This window comes from Gobio gobio, assembly GCF_949357685.1.
Source record: "Gobio gobio genome assembly, chromosome: 1".
Taxonomy (NCBI): domain Eukaryota; kingdom Metazoa; phylum Chordata; class Actinopteri; order Cypriniformes; family Gobionidae; genus Gobio; species Gobio gobio.
In genome coordinates, this window is record NC_137097.1 from 43,168,980 (window position 1) to 43,181,369 (window position 12,390).

At 38.6% G+C, this 12,390-nt stretch overlaps 1 protein-coding gene across 2 annotated transcripts in view; it reads right to left on the reverse strand.

Annotated features, from left to right (window-relative positions):
- The window catches only part of LOC307132675 (uncharacterized protein), a 63,102-nt gene that overhangs the window by 15,685 nt on the left and 35,027 nt on the right, over positions 1-12,390 (reverse strand). The window contains exons 2-4 of one of the 2 annotated variants that reach the window (XM_079827146.1): positions 6,292-6,401; positions 2,474-2,765; positions 1,854-1,984 (exon numbers count right to left, since the gene is read on the reverse strand). In XM_079827146.1, the coding sequence (XP_079683272.1) occupies positions 1,975-1,984; positions 2,474-2,765; positions 6,292-6,401 (412 nt within the window). In that variant the 3' untranslated portion in view covers positions 1,854-1,974. Of the gene's footprint in view, positions 1-1,853; positions 1,985-2,473; positions 2,766-6,291; positions 6,402-12,390 lie in introns of those variants that run through there. The other variant, XM_079827145.1, reaches the window with a different exon arrangement.

Here is a 12,390-nt window from a genome sequence, read left to right on the forward strand (position 1 = left end):
ATACCGGTATGTCTCTTAAAGGGCATATTGCAGGTTAGAGACTCCAGTGAGTCAATGTTTAGAAAAATAATGTAGGAACTAGATTTTCTTTAAAATATACTTTAAAATACGCTATTAAGGCTTTTGGAGTCGTTTTTGTGAGAATTTTACTTCGGCATCTAAAAATGCCAAAACCGGACGTGACATAACGAGAGGGAGTGTGGAGAATCTCAGCGATAGGAAAACAATGAATCGCAATGACAGGTCGGACGCTGAGGACATTATAAATGTTTATTAATACTCATATGGCAGACCACAGCCATACAATTATGACACACAATTAGGGACAGACCAGGATTAGACAGAACAACGATTAGAGGATATAAATGGAGTTGTTGTGTGAGGAGAAACTGTGGAGAACAGCGGCAGGTGTCTCCGTGAGAGACCAGTGTTATCTTATATATAAGCTAGCTAACGATATGAACACTGCTCAGATTACAATACTGTACTGATTATTATCATGTCTCAGGCAATAGCAACGCTGGTTATTGTCATCTAGTATACTTAATGTTACCAATAACAGAAACTAATAGGCTTTGACCATCAGGAAAAGTCACACTCGTTAATATTCGTCCACACTAAACGTTATGTGATGTAACGTCAGCGGTTTCTCATCACATCGACTGATTTGGTACTTAGCAAATGTTTTAAAAACAAGACTCATGGTGCACAGTTCACGTTTTCTCCGAGCTGCATCTCTGACGGATCCGGGACCGTCACATCCCACACAACAAAAGGACTGCGCGGCGGATCGGCCGCGGAGGTGTCGTGGCTTCCGGAACGCACCCGCGAAACGGAGCAGTATCGGAATCCATATATATTATATATTATATATATATATATATATATATATATATATATTTATATATATATAAATAAATAAATGCAGTTCTGTATACAAATTTTTATATATATATATTAATATATAAGATTAACTAATTTAATGTTGTTTTATTTGTTTCATTATTTATTTAGTTGGATTTTAGTTGCACTTGGTCAGAACTGTTTCAAAAGTAGTTATCTGCATGATGCCTGCTGCCTTTGGGCTCAGTGATGTTGAATTTAAGATTATACAACAGTTTCAGGTTATGTTTTAGTGTTGGTAACATGTCCCACATTGTCCCACACAAACTTAGTAATCGTCCCACATTTGGTTTGTTTGATGGTGGTCACCCTAGCCACAACATATGCATACTCTCCCATTTTGCTGCAGAACTGGCATTTGTAGTTTGGGGCTTCAAAAATTTGTTTTTTTAAAATACCTTCCCTACAAACTGTTGGATGAAGCTGGAAGAAAATAATTTAAGAATTCAATGTTTTACACACATCATTTCATTTGATGGTAGACAAGGCCGTTAGAATTACTGATATGGTACATTCTTGTAAACGTGCACTAGTAATCAAAACAAAGAGTCTTGCATTATTCTGAATGCAGATGTGTGGGAGATATGTGGGGGGAAATAAATAACGTTACATGTTACAGATTGGGCTCCCAAGTTACCCTAATGTTTACCCTTAACTTTAATTAATACAGCACGTTAAACATCAGTTCAAACAACCACTAATATTATTTTTTTTAACGTAAAGCTAACGTTACAATAAATTTAGTGATTCATTGTGCTAGCAAGCTTCTGTTCTGCCCGCCAAGTTAACGTTATGCTGCCTTCACATGCGATCAGAAATGTGATATTTACAACTTCTGAAATCGTGATCAAGAGCTTATAGCATTCAAGTTTCAAAATGGGAGGGTGTTCATGTAACGTACATTGTTATACCAAGGAAACTCTATTTATGTATTACGACAATTCTGAGAGCACGAGAAGGCAACATTATCCCGCCAGAATGTAAAATATTGCTTAACAACGCTAAGCGAGGACAGTTACTACTGTATGAAAATGACTTATACATTTAAACGGTTATCTCTGGAAAATATTCTCATATGCTCCTATGGAAAAGACAAAAAAAAAGAGCCATTAAGTTAGTTATACATGAGTTGTACAAACAAACTTAATTAATATAAAATAATGATTTTATTTGTTTAAAAAGTCTGAAGGTATGTTTTTGACTTTCTTGCTTGAACAACAGAGTATAAAATGCTAACAATGAATGTTGAAATACAATGTATCATACGATTACTTTATCTGAGGTCTCACTGATATGATTACTACAGAAAAAGTCTTTAATGATTGTTTATGGTTTAGTTTATTTATTTGAACTTGAAAAGAAAATAAAAAAAGAAAATGTATATACATAAAGCATACAAACCTACATATATACAATACAATTAAAATAATAAGTAAGTACATGGACTTCTCAGTACAAGCTTCCAAAATTATTGTAAATAATAGTAAGAAATTAAAAAAGAAAAAAACTATTTCCCATGTTCAAAAATGAAAAGTTAAAGCCAACTTATGATAATATCAACAGTACTAACCTGATGCCTTCTACCAGTTTTTGTTCGTTGGGTCTGGCTGAAAGAATCACCATGTCATTGACCAGACCAGGTTTAACACCCAGCATGTAAACAAAAAAGGATATCAATAAACACACATTTTCATAAATTGAATCAAAGTACTCTTTTAGAAACGTTACCATGGTTCTTGGCTTATGCCACTTTTGTTCAGTCTCTGTGCAGCTGTGTGTTGGGGGAACAGAGGTGATACTCAGATGGCAATAATGTGCAGTCTGGTACAACAGTGCTGCAACATGATTACACAAAGCTGTACCTGTAAAATAAAATACTATGTGTAAAATAACACACCAGTGTTATTGATGGTATATGAATCAAAATATGCATTTAAAATAGCCTTAAACAGAATCACATGCGATGATTCACAGAAACTTGATCTGATGAACGGAACCCGTCTCATAAACCAGCCTGCTCTGAACCTGCAGGATAACTTTCCCTTGCACTCAAGCTGTGAGGCTTTTGGCTTTTCCTCATTGATCGGTAGCACTCAGCCCTAATGGTTACCTCTCCTGTAGTAGTGGGCAGTTCGGATCATTTTACTGACTCGGATCTTTGAGTCTCGTTCAGCAAAATGAACGAATCTTTTTTCGAGTCATTTCGTTCATTTCAGAAAAATATTATTAAAAATACATGTTAAATAGCCCAACCCATCTAGTACTTATGAAAATGTTGATTACATTTGTAAAACTAAATAAAAATAAACTATAGGGTACTGCAACCAAAGCCAAATGATAAGAAACTGAAACGTTTAATTAATTGATTAAAGGGGTGGTAAACCACGATTTCACTATCCTAACTGTAGCTAGCGTGTAATGTTGCTGCTTGAGCATAAACAACATCTGCAAAGTTACAACGTTCAAAGTTTAAAGCAAAGGGAGATATTTGCTTTTAAAGAAATCAGTTTCTAAGGACTACAGCAAACGGCCAGCAGGCGACTACAGACATTCCTCCAGGGTTGGTGACATCAACAGGCTCAATATTTACATAAACCCCTCCTCCGAGAATATTAAATAAGGGGGGGTGAGGCCATTTTGTATCGCGGCACTGTTGTGGTATAGTTAGGCTGGAGTGTTGTTGCCGCGATGCCAAGGAAACGCTGTTATTTTCATCCGGATTTCAGGTCTGGGGTACTTGCTTTCTTCAGCCTTCCTTGTGGGTCGGGGTGCGTTGCAGAGCGTTTAACATACAGCATGTTATATGCACATGTGTGTTTGAGACGGAGGGGAATCAGGCGCGTGCGGGGCTCCCGCAGCACATCTCACGGAGGAAAAATTCCACAAACTTCGCGAGTTCAATGCCGGATTTGAACAACGTCAGCTGCATGAGACAAACACTGCGAGTGCGTGGATGCACGACGCGCGCGCTGCACATTTCACGGAGGAAAACTTCCACCATTTTCGCGAGTTCAATTCAGGATATGCACAACGGCTTGTCCTAAAAGCTGGATTTACAAACAGAAGCTGTTTACGGGCCACAACCTGTAAGTCTGATTTATATTTCATCGATGTGTTTTCCTGTAATAGGTTGTAGCAAGGAAGTAAACAGATGACAACGCTGTTCTGCAAACCAGTCTGTTAAATGCTCATTCATACTTAACGTTATCCGACGAACACCTAACGTTACAAACACTAACGTTAAAATCTCAACAGCGAACTTGGCATTAGTGTAAATGATTCTTTGATTAGAGCTTTTATGTATTGTTTATCTACAGGCTTGCTAAACATGGTTCTGTGTGTGATTTGGCTAACTTACTAGTAAAGCCGTGCTTAGTGTTCGTTTTGGGTTAGTTCTTGCGACAGATATTTGGCTATAATCGTTCTAAAAATACCAAAGTCCCATTCAGTAGCGATCACTATAGACCCGCAGTCTTTACTCTTGAGGAATGAACAGGTTCTGCTCGATCATCTTCACTAAAATGTTCTGGGTCTGATTCGGGCTCATATGGTTTTATTGACGCCATTGTTTCTAATACTGCCAAAACAGTGTACCGGTAAAGGTACGGGGCGTAACGTTTCCGACAAACGTGCACTAGGCGGTTAGCGACACACTGGGCCAGCTAACCAATCTGAGCCCACTGCGTATTTTTGAGGGACTGGCTTCATACAACCCGGAAAGCATCAGACCGAGGGACAGAGCAGTGTAGAATAAAGGTCAAATATATGAAAAATAATGATTTTTTTTTTTAAACGAAGCATGAACACATGTTACTGTGCACCCCACAAACACAATCAAGCCTTCAAAAGAATGTGTTTTACCACCCCTTTTTAAGTTAGTTGTTGGGTCAGGCTATTGCAGTCTAACTCTGTTAGTTCACCTCACCTCCTGATCCAAGACATTCTTTCTTTTGCAACTTCATATTTATCACGTTTGTTCTCCGCCTCTCGTGTCTTCGAACTCCGAGACGTTAGTTGTCGACTCGTCTGTGTCTGACTCTGATCTGGGGCTGGGCCGGGCCATGTGACACAGGTCCGGGAACAGAATGATTAGTTCACCTTTCGAGTCTCGAGTTCGGGTTTGAGTCTTTCGTTCTTCCTGTCAGTCCCATAGAGTCTATGCTGTCAGTAGTGGAAACAGAAAAGATTCGTTCTTTTGAGTTCGGGTTTGAGTCTTTCGTTCTTCCTGTCAGTCCCATAGAGTCTATATATATATATATATATATATATATATATATATATATATATATATATATATATATATATATATATATATATATATATATATATATATATATATATATATAATTCTCAGTTAATATCAGACATAAACAAATATGGGAAATATATTGACTATTCAAGTCTAACATCACAAATTCAAGTCAATTAGACTATTACTCATTTTGAATCAAATAGCACAAACACACACACACACACACATAAAGCTGCTTTGAAACAATGTGTATTGTGAAAAAGCGCTATACAAATAAATTTGAATTGAACATATATATATATATATATATATATATATATGTGTGTGTGTGTGTGTGTGTGTAATATGTTTTTGTATAGGTGCTATAGGCCTATAAGCTATGTTACAAAGGTTTAGGTAACATTTTTAAACTGATTTTTATTCATTAATAACACAAGGACAAAAAAAAAATATATAACTCAATAGAGAAAAATAAAATACAGTTGATTCAAAACGAGTAATAGTCTAATTGACTTGAATTTGTGATGTTAGACTTGAATAGTCAATATATTTCCCACATTTGTATATGTCTGATATTAACTGAGAATGTAAAAAAAAATAAAAATCAAATAAAAAAATAACTACTTGCTTGTTAGTAAAAAGGTTGTGAACTAGTGTTCAATACAGTGACAAGTCACGTGGCAAAAGAACGATTGACTCAAACGTCAAACCCGAAAGACTCGTAAGAACGAATCTTTTCTGTTTCCGTTACTGACAGCATAGACTCTATGGGACTGACAGGAAGAACGAGAGACTCAAACCCTAACTCGAGACTCGAAAGATGAACTAATAATTTTTGTTCTTTCCAGTACAGATTCAGCGTAATGCGCATGCGCTGTCAACACAAAATGAACGAATCACTCTCTGAGACAACTCGGTAAAAATGAATCGAATCGTTCATGAACGACACATCACTACTCTCCTGTGTTTCAATCCTTGTTTGAAACTGAGATTGACAATGGCGTTAATGTACGTGATTGACACACAATATTAGACAGACCGAGACAGACACATACAATTTTCACTTGCTGCGCTAGCGTTAGATAGCATGCATGCTAAGGGAATATAAACACTACACGTCTAACGTTAGATCTTACCTTCATAATTGTGAATGTAGCTTGAAACGTATAGCTTGAAGCCCTTCTCCTTCTTGCAGGGGTGATAGCGTTCCGGCACCACGCCGGATTTTCGGTGTAGGCTACTGTGGCTGCGAAAAAAGAAAAGAAAAAAAAAATCAGGTTCTGGTTATATTGGTCTACGGCGGCGTTTTAGTGCCGTGTAAAAAAAAAAATAATAATAAAAAAGATTGTCTAATGTTTATTTGATGTCTGTTTTTAGAAGCACGGAAGAGAATATGTGCTGTTCTGTTAGACATCGTTTCAGCTATTAAAATAGTTCCGTTTTGTATGTATGGCAAAGTGATTTCGTTTCTGTTTTTATTAATTAAGTTGTAATGGGAAGATTTTTTATTCGTCAGATATAAATAAGGTATAGGCGCATATCCATTGGTTTGTGCGGAGAGTGGAAGCTTGCACAATGCAATACAGAGGCGCCAGAGCCGTCACTTGCACTTTTTTTTATCCAGTGGAAACGAATTATCCTCAAAACAATACATGCCTTACCGACATCAAATACATAGATGGAGAGATTTAAATTATTGCTTAACGAAATAAAACAAATCAAACCAAAAACTCTTTCATTATATCTGTAAAGATGCATTTCTCGCGTCAAAGTGAAGATTTCTATTAAGGATCTTGCGTCACTGATTTAGAATACACTAGTTTATTCATAAATAATTCAAATATCCCCTTACCCTCCGACACATTCATTGTTATGTAGGCCTACAAGGAATACAAGTTGATGTAGACTAATATAAATTTAAAATACATCGTTTTAATAAATACAAATCAGCAAAACTGTTTCAAGTGATAGGCATTATTCAATTAAAAGTATCAATGAATAAAACATTATGTTGACCAGGTGGATTATTCATTGAAATCATGGAGAATGACATTTAGTTTTATTTTCATCATGAATGACAGCGCACCGTGTATTTACAGACAAACGAAATCTGCAGAAGTCTCTTTACTGCGGAACTGAACTTAAAGGGGGGGTGAAATGCTGTTTCATGCATACTGATCTTTTGGCACTGTTAAAGACTTGGATTCCGATGCTAAACATGGACACCGTTTCATAAGCTAAGGTGGACGTTTGATGGGAGTATTTCTTTGCCAAAATTAGTACTTCCTGTTAGTCATAAGTTTCGGAAAGTTTTTTTCGATCATGGGTCCGCTTGACGTCAACAGGGCGGAATTTCCTTGTATGGGCCGTACGGACAATTCTACCGGAAGAGCGCGCGCGAGAGAGAGAGCGTGAAAGCAATAGGCTACGCCCATCAAAGCGCTGGCTCGTACAGATGGAATTTGCTTTTCCGGATCAACAACTGAGTTGCGCAAATATTTATGTCTGTTCCCTGCATTTCGGTGCCGATTGTTTTATAAACAAGGCCCAGTTCGACGCCGGATTTTCAGATCGCCTAATACTGAAGGATGGAGCGGTCCCAACGATAAAGGTCCCAACGTTGGAACCGCAGGTTTGACTGCTTCAAATGTCTGTTTTTGCCTATGCCCTTAAGTAGCCCAAACATGACCACGTATTGATCAATGGAGCATGCGATGTATAGTGTGTGTACATTTGTTTAGCTGGCCACTATATGTGTATGTTTGTGTATTGTAAAAGCACTCCAAACAACAATACACAAAGAATGGGGAAATATGTTGAACTAAATAAGCGCGGTTCTTCATTCAAATGCGCTACTATTCCATGTCTTTCTATGTAAACACTAGCCTGACGCGCAAAACCAGTCCGCTTACTACAAATCATGTCTTCACAAACCACGCGTAAACACACACACACACACACACACACACACACACACACACACACACACACACATTGTAACACTCGCGCTTGACATGGTGTTCTAAATAACACAAGCCGCTAAACATATTATATAGTTAGTGTAACTTATACCACATAGTTGACGTCCTGCTCTAGTCGTTTTTGCTGCTGCTCCTGTTCAACTTCAGCCTCTGGGTCTGATTCCGGATCATAGATGTCATAAAAGCCATTTTTTATGTTGAATAAAGTTTTTCCCCGCTTTTAGGGATGACGCAGCTTTCAGACGCACTCAACACAGTAACAGCGGCGCGCGCTCGACATTCTTTAGCTCCGCCCACACGATACGCCCCCAGCCGCACGGCTTTTTCCGGAAAGACTCGGAACAGCGCATCTTTCTTTTATAATTATAATAAAAATAAAGACTTTTCGGAGATATGCAGGATGCAGTGCTACTCTATAGGTACTCAAGATTGACATGAGACTGACTGAAACTGAGTGTCCCCCCCCCCCCTTTAATAAAACAGAAACGAAATCAATGTGTCATACATACAAAACGGAACTGTTTTAATATCTGAAACGATATCTAAACATTTTGCTATGTTCTGTCTATGCAAACAGAACAGCAGTAGGCTACATAGGCTAATAAATCAAGCGCGTCATCGTCACAACCATAGCCTTGTTTCCGCATGGAATAAAGTATTTTATTCTCTGAACATTTCGACTTTATTCTCCGACTTTATTTTTATTATTAATTTTTTTTTTTTTTTTTGCAGAGGATAGATATTTCGACTTTATTCTCTGAATATTCCGACTTTAATCTCGGAGTTTCGACTTTAATCTCGGAAACTTCGAAAAAAAAATTTAACATGGCACTATATGTCGTCGTATTGATCTGTCATTTAGATCTGAGGTGCGCAGGTCAGAGAGCAGCTTTAACGCTCAACGACTCATGAGCCAATCAGAAGTAGTTAAGGGGCGGGCCTCGTGTCTTTGTCAAATAGATTGATACAGGTTAAGGCAATGCTCCATGCGCGAAGGTGTTTACAATTGTGTCTCATATTTCTCAACTCAAAACGTAAGTCATGGCTATGTTTATGAAGCCAGGGGAAGACATTAAAGACATTGATAAAAGCATAAAGAATAAATGGCGCTGGGCTTGGATTGAGGATGTGGGTAGCGACGGAAAGCCCTTTGGAAGCTGGTGTCAAAAACTCCGGCAACCAGGAGCAGAAAACGAATGTATGGAACTAGCGGGAAAAAAGTACTGTCACGGCACGAATTAGACCCTGTTCACAAAGCAACAGTCAGAGCACTGCAACACACCTCACGTTTGCCAGGGGCAACAGCCACGGCAGCTATTCCACCCTCAATGACCGATCGTGTGACCGATTTAAAAATTTGCTTGTGCTCCTTCATTGCTGAGCTTGACCTGTCATTTAATATCGCCCACCCACTCGTCACTTTATGTAAAAAATTAGCGGAGGATAGACCCGCCCTGGCGCATCTGTCTGTCTCCAGGCAGCACGCAAGCTATCTCTTTACACATGGCATCTCGCCAGAGTTTAAAAAACGTCTGTCTGAGAAGCTTAAGAATGCTATGTTTTCAGTCAACATTGACGAGGCCACGGACAAAAGTATGGATAGAATTCTTAATGTACTGGTCCGATTTTATGACGAGGATGCAGGCAATGTGAAAACACAGCATCTTGCCAGCAAAAAAGTCAATATTGCAAATGCCTCAGCTTTGATGCTGGAACTAAATGACGTCCTGCACTCATATGGGCTAGAGTGGAGGCAGGTCACCAGTATGCTACTAGACAATTGCGCAGTGATGAGGGGGAAGAAGTCGGGGCTTGAGACCCTAGCTAGAAAGGAGAATCTGTTGGACATTTCGGGAGACACTGTCCATATGGTGTCAAATGCAGCTAAGGCTCTCATGAGCCCATTTCAATCAGAGGTGGAAGATTTTTGCTCTGATGTTTATTATGACATAGAGAAGTCCCCCAAGCAGAAGGAGATTTTTGCACAATTTCAGAGTTTACTCCATCTCACCCCCAAGAGCTTGATAAGGCCCATTAGTAACCGATTCATTCAGATGCTTGAAGTCTGCAGTAGAATGAATGAACTCCTGGATGTACTTGTGGTGCACTACTATCATGTCATGGACGCAAATGAGGAACACAAATACAGGTAGGCCTAATAAAACTCTTTTAATAATAACAGGTGTAACAAGTGTGTATTTAATGTCTGTTATTTAGTTTAGTTATTTTTAGCTCATTATGGAATGTACAGGAGGCCTAATGATGCAACATCTTTTAAGATATTTTTTAAATGGTTACTGTAGGTGTTAGGAAAATAGCAAATTAGCAGCATATTAAGGTAATAGGCTATTTAGTTACATAAACGTGTGTGTGTGTGCGTGTGTGTGTGTACTACAGAAGGCTTCTTAATCAGGTGTTTGAGCGGCATGACCTCACAACTGAGGAAAAGGCCAGGATAGTAGTTCTTCAGAAAGAACTGGCAGCAGCGTCCCGGACGGGAACACAAGTTAACCAAGACCGAAAAGATCGGATCTCTGTGGTCATTTCAGAGTTCGAAAGAGTAAAAGTCATGATTGACTTATACAGAGGTATCTTTTGTATGACTAGGCAAACTAAATGCAACTTAAAATGTTGTATTTGTTAAATATTTTTGTGTTTGAAGTCCACTAGCACCTGATCTAACAAATGACCCAAGTCATGATGCAATGAAACAGTCAGGTCTTTTCTACAGCAACAATAACCAAATTAATGAGAATATGATCAACATTTAAGTACGATATTGTGAAGAACTATGTAACAAGGTATCAGTTTCCTATAATTTACTCCTGTAACATGAAAGTGAGTAGCATATTCAAAAGCCATCTCTGTAGTCTCATTAGTCTAATCTAATTTTTATTTATCAGAGGATGCAAGACCTAGACTTGATACCTAGAAACATATGTCACCTCAGAGGCTATACAGAAGCTTGAATTTTTTTTTTTCCATTGTGTCAGAAAGAAAAATTTATTGTTATACAGTTATCTTGGAATATATCAAAAAGTAATTCCCTCTATTATATGTATGACAAGTGTTCTGATCCAATTAATGTTTCGCTGGAAATAAATTTAGTTGTATTATTATTTAGTTACAGTATATATTGTATTTTAAATACATAATCATACTTTTGTTCATTTAATTGCTCAAATTGAATTATTTGTTGTTTTTTATATTTGCAGGGGTCCTTCTGACATTTCAGAGATTTGTCAAAGAGCTTCAACATGAAAAGCCAATGGTGCATTTGTTGCATGTGGAAATGATGGCCCTTGTTAGAGAGCTCCTGAGCAAATTTATGAGACCAAAGGCTATTCCACTGAGTCACAAGGAGATTCTCAAGGTTGATGTACGGAGCAGGGATTTGCAACTGTCAAACCAGAGGCTGTCTGTTGGACAATTCTGCTACAATGCAATGAACAAAGCTCGTGTGGAGAGGAAGGTATGGGTTGGACATATCTATGACTCTCTCAGAGAAGGGTATATGAGGTCAGCAGAGTTTCTGCTAAAAAACCTTCCCCTGGATAACATATTAACATCACTCTCTGCTCTGACGCCGTCTCTAATTCAATCTGATGCAGTTGTTGGAGCATTCACTACATTAGGAGAGGCCTTGCCAAATGTTGTCCCTCCAGAAGAGATCGGTCAACTGGTTGAAGAATGCCGGGCCTACCAGATGGATGCGGACATGCTTCTTCGTGTACCAAACTACATCGAAGGGTCGAGTTGATGTAGACTGGTGGAGCCATGTTGCTTCTTTGAAAAATGAAGAGAGAGGTGTGAAGTATCCCACCCTGTGCAAACTTGTTAAAGCGCTTCTGTCCATTTTTACAGGCCCCTTGGTGGAAGGATCATTCAATTTAATGGATGATATCCTAGAGTCTGACAGGTGCTCCATGAATGTGGAAACATACGAGAGCCTCGCAGTGATCAAGTCCACACTTAAGGCCAGGAACTGGACAGCCTCAACTATGAACATTGACCAGCCTTTAAGGCGATCCTGCCTTTCCTCATTCCAAAACTACCAATTACATTTAAAGAAAAAGAAAGAGACTGCACAGGCACTAAAGAAGAAAAGGTTTAGTGAGGCAGCAAGGATTCGGTCCTCAAAGGAGGCAAACAAATTGTCTCAACAGGCCCGAAAAACCAAAAGGCCAGCAATATCCTCCTCTGCACAAACCTCCACCTCCTCTGCACAAGCCTCTACCACCTCTGCTCAACAGG